The sequence below is a fragment of the Tachyglossus aculeatus genome, chromosome 2, assembly GCF_015852505.1.
Source record: "Tachyglossus aculeatus isolate mTacAcu1 chromosome 2, mTacAcu1.pri, whole genome shotgun sequence".
Lineage (NCBI taxonomy): Eukaryota > Metazoa > Chordata > Mammalia > Monotremata > Tachyglossidae > Tachyglossus > Tachyglossus aculeatus.
In genome coordinates, this window is record NC_052067.1 from 15,828,598 (window position 1) to 15,849,034 (window position 20,437).

A 20,437-nucleotide genomic window follows, 5' to 3' on the forward strand; every position below is an offset into this window, starting at 1 on the left:
ATTGTCTTAATCACGATAAACTGCAGATGAGGTAACTGAGGTATAGAAAAGTTAAGTGACTTACCCAAGGTCACACAGCAGACTCTCTTCTCCATCAATGGTGACTCTTCACAGGAAAATAATTGTCATTCCTATCACCTATCCTTCCTGGAGACGCTAATCTATTGTTACAAGGATTTATGCAAGTGTCGACTTTCCCAGCAATGGCTAGCAGGATTCCTCATAAAATCCCCATGGTGCCCAGAATTGAACTGGATTGGGAGATAGATTTACCCTGGCAACTGGAGAAAATGAGGCACCATGACCAGATGTGGAAGACAGGGCTGCCTAAAAGAAAGTAAGCTCCATGAGAGCAAGGAGCATATATTTGCCTTTAGGTGCAAGCTCCCAAGTGCCTAACTCAATGCTGTTTATTCAGTAGGTGCTCAATAAATACCACTGTACTTTCTGCTGTACTTGGAAAATGCTGAACTCCAGGGAAGTTAATGCAATCCTGAACTTCCCCAAACAACCAGGCTGATGGTTCATCATGCTGTATTATCGGCACCTCTTCAAGGTCATATTTGATTTCAGGGAGAAAAAGGGACGTAGCGATTTTAGATGGATGCTGCTTCTTTCAGCTGCAAGTCTGGAACTGACATCTGGGGGGAAATGCCATCTGTTCCAGTAAATTTTAGGCACGCCAAATATAGAATGCTGCTTTACGGTGGGCAGGCAAATGGGCATTTATTACGGCTCACCAAACGGCAGCTCTTGCTGAATGCGTGAATGATGGGCATTTCCTTTTAGTACAGCTGCTTGACCTATCTGTGTATCACAGGCTGCCATAAATCTCTCTCTGCTCTTAACTGTCAAGTGACAATCCCAAGAAAAGACAAAAACAAAACTTCCACTACTTCACGCGCTTCAACTATCATCCCTACGCTGATGACACCCAGATCTATGTCTCTGCCCCTGCTCTCTCCCCCTCTCTCCAGGCTCGCATCTCCTCCTGCCTTCAGGACATCTCCATCTGGATGTCTGCCCGCCACCTAAAGCTCAACATGTCGAAGACTGAACTCCTTGTCTTCCCTCCCAAACCTTGCCCTCTCCCTGACTTTCCCATCTCTGTTGACGGCACTACCATCCTTCCCGTCTCACAAGCCCACAAACTTGGTGTCATCCTCGACTCCGCTCTCTCATTCACCCCTCACATCCAAGCCGTCACCAAAAACCTGCCGGTCTCAGCTGCGCAACATTGCCAAGATCCGCCCTTTCCTCTCCATCCATACCGCTACCCTGTTCTTTCAAGCTCTCATCCTATCCCGTCTGGACTACTGCATCAGCCTTCTCTCTGATCTCCCATCCTCGTGTCTCTCTCCACTTCAATCCATACTTCATGCTGCTGCCCGGATTATCTTTGTCCAGAAACGCTCTGGGCATATTACTCCCCTCCTCAAAAATCTCCAGTGGCTACCAATCAATCTGCGCTCAGGCAGAAACTCCTCACACTGGGCTTCAAGGCTCTTCATCCCCTCACCCCCTCCTACCTCACCTCCCTTCTCTCCTTCTCCAGCCCAGCCCGCACCCTCCGCTCCTCCGCCGCTAATCTTCTCACCGTGCCTCGTTCTCGCCTGTCCCGCCATCGACCCCCAGCCCACGTCATCCCCCGGGCCTGGAATGCCCTCCCTCTGCCCATCTGCCAAGCTAGCTCTCTTCCTCCCTTCAAGGCCCTGTTGAGAGCTCACCTCCTCCAGGAGGCCTTCCCAGACTGAGCCCCTTCCTTCCTCTCCCCCTCGTCCCCCTCTCCATCCCCCCATCTTACCTCCTTCCCTTCCCCACAGCACCTGTATATATGTATATATGTTTGTACATATTTATTACTCTATTTATTTATTTTACTTGTACATATCTATCCTATTTATTTTATTTTGTTAGTATGTTTGGTTTTGTTCTCTGTCTCCCCCTTGTAGACTGTGAGCCCACTGTTGGGTAGGGACTGTCTCTATATGTTGCCAATTTGTACTTCCCAAGCGCTTAGTACAGTGCTCTGCACATAATAAGCGCTCAATAAATACGATTGATTGATTGATTGATTGATTCACCCTCCCCATGTTTTGAAGGTGTAGCCCTCCGATAACATGCCAACTTTTTCCAAATAATACTACGTTGTCTTCCACTTACTCTTTAAAGATCACTGCTGAGAACCAGGCTACCTCTTTATGAATTTCAATTCAACTCGACTTTCCACTGAGATTGCAGACCCACCACAAAACCCTGTATTGAGCTTCAAGCACTAGACTGTGAGCTCGTTGTGGGCAGGGAATGTGCCTGTTAATTGCTGTATTGTACTTTCCCAAGTGCTTAGTATAATGCTCTGCACTCAGCGCTCAATAAATACAATCGAATGAATGAGCTAGTCGAGCTCGTGGTTCGGAGGACAAAGGACAGGGTTGTTGTCTTTGAAAATCTTCCCTCCACCCCCACCTTGGGGATCCTAGGGCAGGAGGGGGAGAGAGGGAGAGATGGAGGTAATAGTGAATGTAGTGAATCATGTCTCTCCTGGAGCCTACTCTCATTTGGGGCTGTTTTAGTTCACCAGCCTTCTGGGCATATACCAAAGTCCTAAAACGAAACCTTCTGGGGAGGTCATTTCCCACCTGACTTGGTTTCACCAAGCTTAAAGCTTTACAGGTTTAAAGCTGGCGCAGCCTTAAACAATGGCATCGGTGTAATCCCGCTACTGTGTTGGTATTTTATTACCTTGGCACCTGGAGATGAATACATAAATCACTGCTACTGAAGAAGGGAGAGACTTCAGGTTTATTTTGGTTGGCTTTTTGTTTTTCTTAGCAAGGAAAGATAACAAGGAGATGAGTGGGGCTCAGACAAGCAGATTTTTAAAAGTCGCACAAGAAGTAAGTCTCACGCCAACCTACTCACCATTCCTTGACCTCGTCTATCTAGCTACCAACCTCTCGTTCAAGTCATCCCGCTGGCCTGAAATTCCCTCCCCCTTCATATCCGAAGACCAAGAGAAGCAGTGTGACCGAGTGGAAAGACCACACACCTGGGTTCTAATCCCAGCTCAGTCACTTCCCTGCGGTGTGACCCTGGGCAAGTCACGTCACTTCTCCAGGCTTCAGTTACTTTATCTGTAAAACTGGTGATTAAGACTGTGAGCCCTATGTGGGAATCAGACTAAGTCCAACGTGATTACCGTGTATCTACCCCAGTGCTTAGTACAGTGTCTGGCACATTGCCATTAAAATGCCATAAAAGAACAAAAACCCACCATGTTCTCCCCACCTTCAAAGCCTTATTAAAATCACTTCTCCTCCAAAAGGCCATCCCTAAGCCCTCATTTCCCCTATTTCCTCTCCTCTCTGCACTGCCCTGGCACTTATACCCTTTAAGCACTTTATATTCACTCCACCCTCTGCCCCACAGAACTTATGTATTTGTAATTCATTTTGATGTCTGTCTCCCTCTCTTGACGGTAATCTCCTTGTGGGCAAAGAACATTTCTACCAACTCTGTTGTACTATACTCTTCTAAGCGCTTAGTACAATACTCTACCTACGGTAAGCACTCTGTCAACACCACTGATTGATAACTGAAAATTGAAAGGTGATAACACACTATGTCCTTTTGGAAGATGGAGAAATGAGGCTCAGATTACCAACTTCTAACCCTCATCTAAATCTAAAAGGAGTTTGTGCTCTATAGAAGCCGTGCTTTGTCACTTAAAAGTAGTATGTGAAAGAGGGAGGTATTCACCAGGAGGTTCAGGGGAAAAGGGAACTAATGGAGTGAAGACTGAGGAAATAACGACAGAGTGTCTGCAGAATTAACTCCCTCTTTTGTGAAGCAACTCCTGGAACTTAAACCTGTTCAAACTGGAGAATAGTAAACCTTCTAACCAAACTTCCCATTCACAGGTCCATTAATTAATCAATGGTATTTACTGAGCACTTACTGTGTGCAGAGCACAGTTCTAAGTGCTTGGAAGAGTATAATACAAGAGAATAAACAGACACATTCTCTACTCATAATGAGATGTCTGAGTTGGCACTTGGAACACAGGGCAGCAATCTTAGTGTGGGTAATGATTGCAGAACTCACCAGCAATTCAACAACTTTACTTCAGTCAAGTGCCCCGACTTTCTTCCCTACCAATCTTTGTATTTGGCTACGAGCACCCAAACAATCTGATTTGATTGTCGTACTCTCGCGTTCCCCCATATCACCTACGGCTGGAGTTTTTACGTAGAAAAGGTGACTCAAAAGGTGGGAAAGAGAAGCAAAGGGCCTGGACCATCAGCCTGAGGATGATTCAAAGGTGAACGTCTACAATCGTCGTCTCAAATAGGGGTTGGGAAATTCAAGCACGCTAGAGCAGAATATTTCAATGGAACCCAAATACTTGGTGCTTAAAAATGTACTCCAAGTATAAGTGGATCAAAATTCCAGCACAGCACAGCCTCTGAACCCTCACTCATTCCCAGATGTAAGCTTCCTTTGCAGGATGTCACACTTGAATGACTGTGGGCAATAATTCACCTGTTATACACAATAATAAAGCTGTAATGAGTCACATGACTTTTTTAAAAAAATCACATGACCTGGGAATTCTCCTTCCCCAAAGCTGGAATCCAATTTTGAGGAGGTCTCCAACTGTGCCGCAGTTTTCCCATCCTGATCATTACATTTAATTATAAGACTGGCCAACTGGAAACTAGCACTCTACCCTTCAAATCTTTTTAATCACCGGTGATGGATTTGTAATTCTTTCTACAGTATTTGCCTTGTTTTTTTTTAATGAAAATAAGTCACTTAAACTTGTTGAGTGTCAATATGGGAAAGAGAGTGCATTTTCATTTCCCTCTAGTCTCACCACTTTCCATCTCAATTATCCTCTTTACGCGCACAGATTATCAACCCTCAGTTGAAACGTCTTCCAGGAAATCTACTGTGGCTCTATTCATGCAATTTTAGTTTGGGGGCCACGTGCCTGGAGCTTGGAATGTGTGCCGGTGGCATTTACATTCTTTGGAGAAGAGCAGAGTGGATAGCGTACGGGCCTGGAGTCAAAAGGACCTGGGTTCTACTCCCCACACTGCTGCCTGTCTGCTGTGTGACCTTTGGCAACTCATTTCACATCTCTGGGCTTCAGTTACCTCATCTGTAAAATGGGGATTCATTCATTCACTCAATCATATTTATTGAGTGCTTACTGTGTGCGGAGCACTCTACTAAGTGCTTGGGAAGTACAAGTCGGCAACATATAGGGATGGCCCCTACCCAACAATGGGCTCACAGTCTAGAAGGGGGAGACAGACAACAAAACACGTAGACAGGTGTCAAAACTGTCAGAATAAATAGAATTACAGCTATATGTACATCATTAACAAAATAAAGTAGTAAATATATACAAGTAAAATAAATAGAGTAATAAGTCTACAAATATATACAAGAGCTGTGGGGAGGGGAAGGAGATAGGGCGGAGGGGGGCAATGGGGAGGGCAGGAGGAGGAAAGGAAAGGGGGGGGCTCAGTCTGGGAAGGCCTCCTGGAGGAGGTGAGCTCTCGGTAGGGCTTTGAAGGGAGGAAGAGAGCTAGTTTGGTGGATGTGTGGAGGGTGGGCATTTCAGGCCAGGGGTTAGATGTGGGCCGGGATCAATGGTAGGACAGGCCAGAATGAAGCACAGTAAGGAGGTTAGCGGCAGAGGAGCGGAGGGTGTGGGCTGGGCTGGGCTGGAGAAGGACAGAAGGAAGATGAGGTAGGAGGGGCGAGGTGATGGAGAGATTTAAAGCCGAGAGTGAGGAGTTTTTGCTTGATTTGTAGGTTGACAGGAAACCACTGAAGATTTTTGAGGAGGGGAGTGACATGCCCAGAGCGTTTCTGTACAAAGATAATCCGGGCAGCAGAATGAAGTATAGACTGAAGCGGGAGAGACAGGAGGAAGGGAGATCAGAGGAGGCTGATGCAGTAATCCAGTCGGGAAAGGATGAGACTGTGAGCCCTACATGGGACAAGGACTTTGTCCAACTCTGCTTGTATCCACCCCAGGCACTCAGTACAGTGCCTGGCACATAGTAAGTGCTTAACAAATACCATCATTATTACACCATCATTATTAGAGGAGAAGCTTGAATTAAAAAAAGGGAAAGGGAAACGCTGGAACACCGACTCAGTTTTCTTTTTTTATTTAAATAATTTCTCCACGTTGAGCACTATGGAGCTCCCTTCAGCAGCACGTTGGAAGCTAAAACCTAGAGCAAAAGCTGTGCCAGATCTTACCAATTCATGAGCCACGTTTCCTCTCTAGTTTCCGGTCCCATGCCGGTGCGCCAGAGCCTGCACTGCCACAGAAGCCGCAGGCAGGAAGTTCAGAGACAAGCGAACGTCAGACAGCTGGGTCTGATTCAAAAAAGCTCTCACACATGTGTAGCCAACCAAAAGCGTGCAGTGTGGCTTTCTGTATTCAACCTGAAGAGGTACCAATGAAGAACACAACCCTTTAAAGCTCCGCTCCTCTGCCGTTCACTGACACAGAGAAATCCGTGCAGAGGTCAGAAGGACTGGGGTTCTAATCGCAGCTCTGCCACTTGCCTGCTGTGTGACCTTGGGCCACTTGCTTAATTTCTCCGTGCCTCAGTTTCCTCACCAGTAAAATGGGGATCAAGACTGTGAGCCCCACGTGGGACAGAGACTGTGTCTAACCCGATTAGTCTGTATCTACCCCAGAACTTAGTGCAGAGCCGGGCAAATAGTAAGCGCTTAACAGAGAGAAGCAGCGTGGCTCAGTGGAAAGATCATGGACTTTGGAGTCAGGGGTCTTGGGTTCAAATCCCTGCTCCGCCACTTGTCAGCTGTGTGACTTGGGGCAAGTCACTTCACTTCTCTGGGCCTCAGTTCCGTCATCTGTAAAATGGGGAGGAAGACTGTGAGCCCCCCGTGGGACAACCTGATCACCTTGTAACCTCCCCAGCGCTTAGAACAGTGCTTTGCACATAGTAAGCGCTTAATAAATGCCATCATTATTGTTATTATTAAATACCATTTAAAAAAAGCTCAGTGCATCTTTAATGCAGAAGCCGCAGCCTCCCACTGGTAATCTCTACCGTAGTCAATTGTATTTATTGAGCGCTTACTGTGTGCAGGGCACTGTACTAAGCGCTTGAGAGAGTACAATATAACAACAGTTACATTCCCACCCCAAAACAAGCATACAGTCTAGAGGGTCCCAGTGTCCAGGATGGGGCTCTGCACTCGATAATTCTGATGTCTTGACAAGGAATAGGCTAGGTGCTCTACGCATGAGGCTAATTGCATCTGCAAAATTTGGGGGAGAGATGATTTGCGTGGTATAGTGGATAGAGCATGGGCCTGCGAGTCAGAAGGGCCTGGGTTCCAATCCTGGCAACACCACTTGTCTGTCGTGTGACTTCGGGCAAGTCACTTCACTTCTCTGGGCTTCAGTTACCTCATCTGTGAAGTGAGGATTAAGTCTGTGATCCACATATAGGACGGACTGTGTCCAACCTGATTAGCTTGGACACAGCTAATCAGCTAATTAGACTGTGAGCCCACTGCTGGGTAGGGACTGTCTCTATATGTTGCCAATTTGTACTTCCCAAGCGCTTAGTACAGTGCTCTGCACATAGTAAGCGCTCAATAAATACGATTGATGATTAGCTAGTATCTACCCCAGAGTTTAGCACAGTGCTTGGCACATAGTAAGCGCTTAACATATAGCATCCATCACACCCAATACAAAGCTGAGCAGTAACGTAGTAAATTAACACAACAGATAGCAGAATACTTGGATTAACAGAGGTTGCTGGGTGAAATTCCGTTTCATCTTTGATTCCAACTGTGTACTTCACAGAAACTACTGTTCAAAATCATGCATTATTATCCTTTGCTGAGCACAATGAGCTCAGCTGCACAGAGCCACATTGTCAGCACAATTGGCTGTCTCTGCCAGAGACACAAACAGATGAAGGCTGCTTGGGGCCAAGTCTAATGCATATGAGCAACTCGGTTGCGGAAACTAAGCATCAATAACCAGAACAGGGAAGTGAAAGTTAATATTTGTGCTACATTAAAATAATGCACAGTGCATTTCAAAAGTCAGGCAGCAAGAAACTGAAGTCTGGTAGCTTCTTGGAATATGAAGGATGAGGACTACACCTTCCTCTCTTCTTCCACTCCCTTCTGCGTCACCCTGACTTGTTCCCTTCATTTATCCCCCTCCCAACCCCAAAGCACTTATGTATATATCTGTTATTCATTCATATTAATGTCCGTTTCCCCCTCTAGACTGTGAGCTTCTTATGGGCAGGGAATGTGTCTGTTTATTGTGATACTGTACTCTCCCAAGTGCTTAGTAGAGTAGTCTGCATACAGAAAGTGCTCAGTAAAAACGACTGAATGAGTGAATGAATGAATGAATGAATAAAGGAGCAACACGGCATCAGATTATTGGAGTTTCAGGAAGACCAAACATGGCACCCATTATCTACAGCTGAGAACAGAACACTGCTGAAGAATAGCTTCCAGAGAAAAAATAAAATCACACATTTAATAGGAGAGAAACAGGCCTCCAAGGCCATTAAAGACTGTGAGACTAAAGACTGTGAGATTAAAGACTCCCCTTCTAGACTGTGAGCCCACTGTTGGGTAGGGACCGTCTCTATATGTTATCAACTTGTACTTCCCAAGCGCTTAGTACAGTGCTCTGCACACAGTAAGCGCTCAATAAATACGATTGATTGATTAAAGGCTTTTTTAAATGTTAAAAAAAGTTCAGCCTTAGGAATCTGAGGAAAAATAGAGCTTCTTATTTGTATCTATGCATTACATCAAAAACGATAATTGCTTTTCTGATGTTCAAATAGTTACAATACTTCATAGTGAACAAAGCTCTAGGTTCCACCTCAGAAACTGATCTCCCTAGTGACTCATATCAATGAATCAATTGTATTTATTGTGCACCTCAGAGCACTGTGTAACAGAGTTCGTAAACACGATCCCTGCCCACAGCAAGCTTACAGTTTAATGGAGGGGACAGACATTATATGAACAAATTAAGGATATGTACATAAGTGTCATGGGGATGAGGGAGGGGTGAATAAAACGTGCAAATCCAAGTACCAGGGCAACACAGAAGGGAGTGGGAGAAGAGGAAATGAGGGCTAATTGGGGAAGGCCTCCTGGAGGAGATGTGCTTTCGCTAAGGCTTTGAAGGTCAGGATTCTGATCAACTGTCCAATATGAAGATTTTTATAGGCTAAATGGCAAATCAATCATTTTTTTCCCCCGACAGTATCTTGGATTTCTATTGCAACTTTGCTGTGGGGCTCACAGGGCCCTCTCCCCCGCCCCCACTATATCATCATCATCAATCGTATTTATTGAGCGCTTACTGTGTGCAGAGCACTGTACTAAGCGCTTCTGTCTCAACACAGAGTATGGGGGACAAGACTTCTGGCCTAGAGCCTGCTAGGAGACAGAAACTGGGAGGGCAATTATCATGGGGCAAGGTGGCCTTGTGTGGCGTAATGAAAAGAGCAGCGGAACTGGAAGTCGGAGGACCAGCTCTACCACTTTCATTCATTCAATCGTATTTATTGAGCGCTTACTGTGTGCAGAGCACTGTACTAAGCGCTTGCCTGTTGGGCGACCTTGGACAAGTCACTTAACTTCTCTGCACCTTGGTTTCCTCATATGTAAAATGAGGATTAAATTCTACCCCTCCTACCTAGACTGTGTGGCCCACGTGAGACTGGGACAGTGTCCAACCTGATAATTATATACCTACCGCAGGGTCAGAAAATGCTTGACACATAGTAAGCACTTAAATACCGTTAAACGAAGTCAGGGCTTCATCCAAGTTTTTTTTTTCCTAACTGGGTGTTCTAGTCGCTAGATCATCATCATCATCATCATCATCAATCGTATTTATTGAGCGCTTACTGTGTGCAGGGCACTGTACTAAGCGCTTGGGAAGTACAAGTTGGCAACACACAGAGACAGTCCCTACCCAACAGTGGGCTCACAGTCTAAAAGGGGGAGACAGAGAACAAAACCAAACATATTAACAAAATAAAATAAATAGAATAGATATGTACAAGTACTGTTTCAACTTATTAATGATTTTACTATTTATTAAGCACAAACTAGTGCCACGCATTGTGCTAAGCACTAAGGTACATACAAGATGGTCAGATGGGACACAGATTGTGACCCTCGAGTGGCACAGGGACTAAGCAGTAGGAAAAGGAGCTATCTTATCCCCATTTTACAGAAGAGGAAATTGAGGCTGAGAGAGGTGTGAGACTTTCCCAAGATCTCAAAGCAGACCTGAGGCAAAGATGGGATTAAGACCCAGGTCTCTTGGCGCCCAGTCTTGTATTCGCTCCACCAGGCCATACTGCCTCATTAAACAGGTGTGATCTCACCAGGTGTTAGATCAGGTGTGGTTTCAAGAATGGCCCAGCATGGATCAGATTTTGTTTTTGTTTTTTTAAAAATTCACTGTATTTGATATTCGCATACCATGTCCCAGGCACTGTACTAAACTCTGGGGTGGACACAAGCTAATCAGGTTGGACACAGTCCATGTCCCACATGGGGCTCACAGTCTTAATCCCCATTTTCCCCTGCAGACAAGTGGTAGAGCCAGGATTAATACCCAGATCTTTCTGACCCCCGGGCCCATGCTCCATCCAATAGGCCACACTGCTTCTCATGGTTTTGAATGGAATTCAAAGTGTAACAAAATTATCACTTTTCCATGGCATTTTTCCTATAAACATTTTGGAATCCTGCAATAACACTGAGGCGTAAATAACATTATTTATGCAGTCAAATCTTGAGGAGTTACCAGGCATTATTATTGTGTGTTTGCACATGAAGGAGAAAAACACTCTTCTAGAAACCCCCATTATCCCAATTCTCCGTGCCCCAGTAGGAAAATTTCTGGCAGGGAGATTATGAGTGGCCCAGCACAAACCACTATCGTTATAATCATTTCCTTCTTGTAGATTCTCAGAACTGACGTTTTAGGAATGAGGCTCATCAGTCATACCCGACTCCATAATCCTCACCACCATCACTACCATTCTTCTGTGCTACAAAACGTGACAGGGCAAACTATTTTGACAAGACTCTATAGGCTGTTTCCAAAGGGCTAAAATAAAGGTATCCATTTCAAAAATTCCAGAAAACATAGTCTTCCTATCAAGGTGTGTAAACCCAGAGTATTGCATAGATTTAAAGAAGCCATCTCACCTGGGAAGAAAGTGCTGTGGCATACATTTTTATAAATACCTACTACCCCACTTGTAGACACAACTATACTTATTTGCATACCAACTTCATTCAGATATTTTCACATCTCCCCAATTTAGAAAAATACATGTTCTCTACATTAACAGCCCCTGCTACAGCACTCCAAACCGCCTTTGGAGGTGCGGTTTTGCTGCCCCAGATCTGTCCCCAGGGCTCAAGGGGGTGAACCCCTTCCGTCCCTATGAGGCTCTGTAATTGCTGGGACCCAGAGGGAGCCTCTTCACAGTCCCACTGAACCTTTAGGTACCAAATAAGCTGCAGCATTTCTTGGCTACGGAAGCAGTACTTGAAAAATACAACAGGGAGACCAGCCCTTTACCAGATTTAGAGCGTTTCACCTCTACATCAGTGGAGTCAATCACAAACCCTCCCTTCCTCATGATGGATTTGATAACTTGATCCAAAGTTAAGCTACTTCCACCCAGATGGCTGGACACACTTCTGATGGGGAGAAAAAAACTGGCAACACCCCGCACGGCGGCAATTAGGGGAGAGGTGGGGTCCTGCACTCCAACTCTCAATTCAGGAAAACATTGCAAAGAAGGTAAAAATTTCAGCCTTCACCACAGACGCAGGACAAATGACCACTAAGAGAAAACCAATGTGGCCTAGTGGATAGAGCACAGGCCTAAGAGTAAAAAGGACCTGGGTTCTAATTCCGGCTCTGCCGTTTGTCTGCCGGGTGACCTTGGGTAGGTCATTTAATATGTTTTGCTTTGTTGTAATACATTCTGTTTTGTTGTCTGTCTTCCCCTTCTAGACTGTAAACCCGCTGTTGGGTGGGGACCGTCTCTATATGTTGCCAACTTGTACTTCTCAAGTGCTTAGTACAGTGCTCTGCACACAGTAAGCGCTCAATAAATACAATATGAATGAATGAATTTAACTTCTCTGGATCCAACCGGGACCTATGCAGCTTGTCATTGCCCATAGCAGGCCTTGAGCAAGTCACTTCACTTCTGTGTCTCAGTCACCTCATCTGTTAAATGGGGACTAACACTATGAGCCCCAAGTGGGACATGGACTGTGACCAACCTGATTAGCTTGTATCTGCCCCAGCACTTGGTACAGTGCTTGGCACATAGTAAGCGCTTAACAAATACCATAAAAAAATGAAGCACACCTTTCACTTTGATTAATCAGGGACTAATATGACTATAAACTCAGGGTGGGCAGGGATCATGTCTACCATGTTCTAGAGAAGCAACATGTTCCATATAAGAGAAGCAGTACGGCATAGTGGACAGAGCATGGGCCTGGGAATCAGAAATCATGGGTTCTAATCCCGGTGTACCAGTAGCCTGCGTGACCTTGGGCAAATCACTTCTCTTCTCCGTGCCTCAGATGCCACATCAGTAAAATGGGGATTGAGACTGTGAGCCCCACATGGGATAACTTGATTTGCTTGTTCCCTCCCCAGCACTCAGTACAGTGCCTGGCATTTAGTAAGCACTTATAAATACCATTAGTATTATTATCACCAACTCTGTTGTATAGTACTCTTCCAAGCACTCAGTATAGTGCCCTGCACATGGTAAGTGCTCAATAAATACCACTGATGATAATAATAATAATGGCATTTATTAAGTGCTTACTATGTGCAAAGCACTGTTCTAAGCACTGGGGAGGTTACAAGGTGATCAGGTTGTCCCGCGAGGGGGCTCACAGTCTTAAATCCCCATTTTACAGATGAGGTAACTGAGGAACAGAGAAGTTAAGTGACTTGGCCAAAGTCACACAGTTGACAATTGGCAGAGCCGGGATTTGAACCCATGACTTCTGACTCCAAAGCCCGTGCTCTTTCCACTGAGCCACGGCGACTAATTATCTAGGTCCTTCTGCTCTCTTCCTCGTCCTCCCTCCCTCTAAACTTTGACCACTCCATTGAACACGGGTACCTCCATCCAACGGAGGGCCAGGAAAATGAGTGAAACTCAAACACTGTCAACTTTGCTATTGGTATACAATCCTTGCCAAAGATCTGTCAGGGAAGGAAGGTGAAAGAAATGGCTAAAATGAAATTCCTAGAAAACCTCCGGATTGTGCCTACAAATAATCAAGATTTAACTCTATCCTACGGCCGAGCACTGGTGAGTGGGATTTCCCTAGCCGCTTCCTACTTTGGGGAGTTTCCATTTTTGCTTTAAACAATACCTGTCGGCTTCCCTGCTTGGATGAGCAGTTGCTGGTGCTCCTCGAAGGCGATAGCGTTTTCTGGGCTACCCCAAGGCTCTTCTCCTCACTCATGGTGAAGCAACTGGTGGCTTGGGTCTTGGTCGATCAAACTGCCATCTGAGGAGGCTTCCGCCTATACTGGAGCGAAACTCATCAGATGTGTGTTTCACTTCTTATCCTTCACATCCTTATGGCCTTTTCTGTGGCCCGGAGGAGACAGCTAAAGTGAAACAAAACAGAGAGGCCGATCATGTCACAATTAATCTTGCATAGTAGCAACGCCTTCCCTAGAACTACTTCGACATGGTTAGTGATGTTACCCTGAAGGCACACACGAATCTCTACAAACAATTCCCCAGCCACGGCAACAGAAAAACCCAACAGGTTATGAGGGAATTCTGCTGGTCTTTCACAAGCATGGCAGACTAGTTAAATATCAATCAATCAATCATACTTATTGAGCGCTTACTGTGTGCAGAGCACTGTACTAAGCGCTTGGGAAGTACAAGTTCAAGCTTTCGGTAAATTATTAAACATTCCCAGGTCTTCCACGCTACACTGGGAGATCTTTAAACAGGAAGGCTAAAGCTATAAATAAAACTGAGATTGCTCCTGGAAATGGAAGATCTCAGTTCAGTATTGAAAATACACATGCATACCTGTAACTGATGTGGATCCTGACTTGCTCCCTTTGTTCTTCCCCACTCCCAGCCCCACAGCATTTATGTACATATCTGTAATATTTATTTGTATTGATGTCGGTCCCTCCCTCCCTAGAATGTTAGCCCGTTGTGATCAGAGGATGTGTCTGTTTATTGTGGACGTACTCCAGCACTTTGTACAGTGTTCTGCACACAGTAAGCACTCAATAAATACAATTGAATGAATTCCCATGGTACCTTTCCCTCCCCCACTATCCACCTATCCCCAGGGTCCCAGATTTCATCTACAGGACTTGGGACAGAAAATGAAAGGCCCAGACTTAGTAGCCACACAATGACCTCCCACTGAGGTTAACTTTAAACTAGCTCACATTTGCTTCTAGAGGTGGGCAGGGAATGTGTCTACCAACGCTTTTGTAATAATAATAATAATAATAATAATAATAATAATAATAATAATAATGTTGGTATTTGTTAAGTGCTTACTATGTGCAAAACACTGTTCTAAGCGCTGGGGTAGATACAAGGAGATCAGGTTGTCCCACGGGGGGCTCACAGTCTTCATCCCCATTTTACAGATGGGGGAACTGAGGCACAGAGAAGTGAAGTGACTTGCCCGAAGTCACACAGCTGACAAGTGGCGGAGCCGGAATTTGAACCCACGACCTCTGACTCCAAAGCCCGTGCTCTTTTCCACTGAGCTATGCTGCTTCTCTAAGCGTACTCTTACAGTACAGTTGTACTGTCCCAACAGTGTATTACAATGTTCTGCTCACAGTAACCGCTCAATTGATGCCACTGATTGACTGATTGCTAGTTTATTAAATAAATGGCAGATCATATTTACTCGATTACTCCCTCATCTGTAATTCACTTAAATATCTGTCTTCTCCCCCAGCTCCTAAGCTCTTTGAGGATAAGGATCATATAATAATAATAATAATAATAATAATAATAATAATGGCATTTGTTAAGCACTTACTATGTGGCACACACTGTTCTAAGCGCTGTGGTAGGTACAAGGTTATCAGGTTGTCCCATGTGGGGCTCAAAGTCTTAATCACCATTTTACAGATGAGGTAACGGGGGCACAGAGAAGTTAAGTGGCTTGCCCAAGGTCACACAGCAGACAAGCAGCAGAGCCGGGATTAGAACCCACATCCTCTGACTCCTAAACCCATGATCCTTCCACTGAGCCATGCTGCTTCATAGAACTTTTAACTCTTTAGGAACCTTCCAAAGCACTGTTCTGAACACAGTAAATAAATGCTGTTGATGGTGATGAAGTGGGGAAGGAAAATTCAAAAGATACCTCACATGGGTGGACACACTACTGTTATGGTGATTGCATCCTCCCAACTATCAATCCATGGTATGTATTGAGAGCTTATTATGTGCACAGTACTGTATTAAGCTCTTTGGAGAGTTCAATACAACAGATTCTGTAGACACGCGCCCTGCCTACCAGGAGCATATAGTCTAGAGAGGGAGTCAGTCACTAAAATAAATTATGGATATGAACATAAGTGCTACGGGGCGGAGGAAAGGGCGAATATCAAGTGCTTAAAGGGTACAGACATGAGAAGCAGTGTGGCTTAGTGGAAGGAGCCCGGGCTTGGGAGTCAGAGGTCATGGGCTCTAATCCCAGCTCTGCCACTTTCATTCGATCGTATTTATTGAGCGCTTACTGTGTGCACAGCACTGTACTAAGCGCTTGGGAAGTACAAGTTGGCAACATATAGAGACGGTCCCTACCCAACAGCGGGCTTTGTCAGCTGTGTGTCTTTGGGCAAGTCACTTAGCTTCTCTGAGCCTCAGTTGCCTCATCTGTAAAATGGGAATTACGATCGTGAGCCCCAAGAGGGACAACATGCTTACTCTGTATCTATCTCAGAGCTTAGAACAGTGCTTGGCACATAGTAAGTGCTTAACAAATACCATAATTATTATTATTATTATTACAGACCCAAGGGCATAGGCGAAGCACAAGGGACAGGAAATAGGAAACATGAGGGCTTAGTTAGGGAACTGTACCCCAAACCTCTCTTTGTAATTTTGTACATATCAACTTCTATATTCTTCTACTTAAGGACTTCTTCCTCTTTTTCTTTAAATTACTATTGTCCAGCTCCCTGTTAGCCTGAATGTTCCTTATGAGTACAAATTGTGTCTTCTCCATCTACTGTGCTCTCCCAAGTGGTCTGTTCAGTCCTCTGGACACAGTCAACACTCAAATTCGATTGACTGGTTGACTGACTCTAGGTTTCTCATTACATCAGGACTGTAGACGAAGAGTACTGGTTTTTATTTACTGCGCAGAGTCTCTAAGTCACAAAAATGACCGGGCAGTAGAAAATGAGAAGTACAGTATGAGATGGGAGGAGGAGGAGGAGGAGGAGAGGGGATGTGGACTTCCATTATTTCCTAAATGGTACACGAGAGAGACTCTAACCTAAGAGGATGAAGGACAAGGGAAGGTTAAACCCTTTAAGAACAGATCTGTTATAACTATTACTACTACTACTAATAATAATAATAATAATTGTGTTATTCGTTAAGAGGATGAAGAACAAGGGAAGGTTAAACCCTTAAGAACAGATCTGTTATAACTATTACTACTACTACTACTAATAATAATAATAATTGTGTTATTCGTTAAGAGGATGAAGGACAAGGGAAGGTTAAAATCTTAAGAACAGACCTGTTATAACTATTACTACTACTACTACTAATAATAATAATTGTGTTATCCGTTAAGAGGATGAAGGACAAGGGAAGGTTAAAATCTTAAGAACAGACCTGTTATAACTATTACTACTACTACTACTACTAATAATAATAATAATTGTGTTATTCGTTAAGAGGATGAAGGACAAGGGAAGGTTAAACCCTTATGAACAGATCTGTTATAACTATTACTACTACCACTAATAATAATAATAATTGTGTTATTCGTTAAGAGGATGAAGGACAAGGGAAGGTTAAACCCTTTAAGAACAGATCTGTTATAACTATTACTACTACTACTAATAATAATAATAATTGTGCTATTCGTTAAGTGCTTGTTACATGCCAAGCACTGTACTAAGTGCTGGGGTAGAGATAAGATCATCAGTTCCCATTTGGGGCTCACAGTGTAAGTAGGTGGGAGAACAGGCATTAACTCCCCATTTTGTAGATGTGATAACAGGCACAGAGAAATTCATTCATACAATCGTATTTATTGAGCGCTTACTGCGTGCAGAGCACTGTACTAAGCACTTGGGAAGTACAAGTTGGCAACATATAGAGACGGTCCCTACCCAACAACGGGCTCACAGTCTAGAAGGAGGAGAAATGAAGTAACTTGCCCAAGGTCACACAGCAGACAAGTGGCAGAACAAAGAGCACAGCCTTGGGAGTCAGAGGACATGGGTTCTAATGCAGACTCGGCCACTTGTCTGCTGTGTGACCTTGGGCAAGCCACTTAACTTCTCTGTGCCTCAGGTACCTCATCTGTAAAATGGGAATTAAGACTGTGAGCCCCACTTGGGGCAACCTGATTACCTTGTATCTACCCCAGTGCTTAGAACAGTGCTTGGCACATAGTAAGCACTTAACAAATGGCAAAAAGAAGCAGGATTAGAACACAGGTCCTCTGATTCCCAGGCTTGTGCTCTTTCCGGTAGGCCACGCTGAAGCTTGCCGCTGGCATTCTCAAGACCCTCGTTTGGCTTTGAAGGTGGGGAGAGTAACTGTCTGTCAGATATGAGGAGGGAGGGCGTTCCGGGCCAGAGGCAGGATGTGGGTGAGAGGTTGGCAGCGAGATAGACGGGATCAAGGTACAGGGAGGAGGTTGGCATTGGAGGAGCAAAGTGTGCAGGCTGGATTGGAGTAGGAGAGCAGCAAGGTGAAGCAGGAGGATGAAAGGTGATTGAAAAAGACAGGGTCAGACACCATTATGTCAATCTACAAATGGAGAAACTGAGGCACACTGATTCAAGTAACTTGCTCGAGGACATTCAGGAGAATACCCGGCATTAAACTCAGGTCTTCTAAATCCCAGTCCAATAATTCTCTCCAACAGATTACAGAGTCTAAAAAGAAAGTGACGGAAAGAACCTAGTTTGGGACATTTCATTATTTCTATCTAGATGGAAAGAAAACCATTTATCGGAGTTTGCAGCTTTAAAGCTCTACTCAATTCCTCCCTTCAAGTCTAACTACAACACACGTGCCGAAAACCCTGAAATGATTCATTCAATCGTATGCATTGAGTTTACTGTGTGCAAAGCACTGTACTAAATTACCTGTGATATGTTACAATTCTTCCTCATAGTAAGCTCATCGTGGGAAGGGAAAATGTCTGCTAATTGGAGAAGCAGCATGGTTTAGTGGATAGAGCACGGGTCTGGGATAATAATAATAATAATAAAAAAATAATAATAACAATAGCATTTATTAAGCACTTACTATGTGCAAAGCACTGTTCTAAGCGCTGGGGAGGTTACAAGGTGATCAGGTTGTCCCACGGGGGGCTCACAGTCTCAATCCCCGTTTTCCAGATGAGGTAACTGAGGCCCAGAGAAGTTAAGTGACTTGCCCAAAGTCACACAGCCAACAAGTGGCGGAGCCGGGATTTGAACCCATGACCTCTGACTCCAAAGCCCGGGCTCTTGCCGCTGAGCCACGCTGCTTCTTCAGGAAACTGTTCATGACCCCGACGTGATCTGAACACGCAACCTTCTGATCTGGAGTCAGAAGCGCTACCGTTGTGCCAAGAGGCCCTGGAAGTCAGAAGGTCATGGGTTCCAATCCCGACTCAGCAGCTTGTCTGCTGTGTGACCTTCGGCAAGTCACTTTACTTCTCTGTGCCTCAGTTCCCTCAGCTGTAAATTGGGGATTGAGAATGTGAGCCCCATATGGGACAGGGACTGTGTCCAACCCAATTTGCTTGTAACCACTCCAGAGCTTAGTACAGTGCCTGGCAACATATTAAGTGTTTAACAAATACCATTATTATTATTATTACTATTATTATTATTATGTCGTACTGTACTCTCCCAAGCACTTAGTACAGTGAGTCAGAGGTCAGAGGCGTGGGAGTCAGAGGTTGTGGGTTCTAATCCCGGCTATGCCCCTTGTCAGCTGTGTGACTTTGGGCAGGTCACTTAACTTCTCTGTGCCTCAGTTCCCTCATCTGTAAAATGGGGATTAAGACTGTGAGCCTCAAGTGGGACAACCTGATTACCTTGCATCTACCCCAGCGTTTAGAACAGTGCTTGGCACATAGCAGGAGCTCAACAAATACCATCATCATTATTATTATTACAGTGCCCTGCACATAGTAAGTGCTCAATAAATGATTGATAGTTTCTTAAGAATAATATGAGACATTTCCAATCATCTAAGATGGGATGGAAAAAAAGGAGGGGGGAGAAAAGGAAATGGCAGAAACTCGATGCCTATTAAAGTAAAAAGGAGCAGAACCTATGCCTCCTCTATTAATTAAACTCCACACACAAACAGTAAACACCAAGAGCATGAGCGCTTCTGCATGTGTTCACAAAAGGAGGAATTGAAGCTGGTTAAGATCTGAGACACTACAAACCACTGTGGCCAGCACTTAAGTACATGATGACAGATAGTGAGGAAACCATCCTCTTTTTCAGTTAATACGGCCTGAGCCATTCCAACTGGTGAGTGTGCTGAAAGATCGCCAAACTCCACACTGGTGATGCAATTGGGAGTCCTGTGGGGGTCTGACATGAGCCCGTGTTTTATGTGGGTTAAGCTGATAATACCACAAAAAATGATGTACTAAATTCTTGTGAAACCTGGGTGCATATGAGGGCCATCATTCATTCATTCATTCAATCGTATTTCTATCAATCATTCAGTGGTATTTATTGAGCACTTAAGTTGTGTGCAGAACACCATGCTAGGAGAGTTGGAGAGTAAATAATAAATAATTACGATGGCATCTGTTAAGTGCTTACTATGTGCAAAGCACTGTTCTAAGCGCTGTGAGGGATACAAGGTAATCAGGTTGTCCCACGTGGGGCTCACAGTCTTTACGGATGAGGGAACTGAGGCTCAGAGAAGTTATGTGACTTGCCTAAGGTCACACAGCAGACCTGGCAGAGTCGGGATTCGAACCCATGACCTCTGACTCCCAAGCCCGGGCTCTTTCCACTGAGCCAAGCTGCTTCTCAACAATGCAATAGAGTACAATGCAATTGAGTTGGTAAGCACAATCCCTGCCCACAGGGAGCTTAAAG

The 20,437-nt window shown here is 44.7% G+C and overlaps 1 protein-coding gene across 1 annotated transcript in view; it reads right to left on the reverse strand.

Annotated features, from left to right (window-relative positions):
* Positions 1-20,437, reverse strand: part of OSBPL3 (oxysterol binding protein like 3) — a 168,243-nt gene that overhangs the window by 76,405 nt on the left and 71,401 nt on the right. The window contains exon 2 of the mRNA XM_038773035.1: positions 13,495-13,735. Within this exon, the coding sequence (XP_038628963.1) occupies positions 13,495-13,587 (93 nt within the window). The 5' untranslated portion in view covers positions 13,588-13,735. The remainder of the gene's footprint in view (positions 1-13,494; positions 13,736-20,437) is intronic.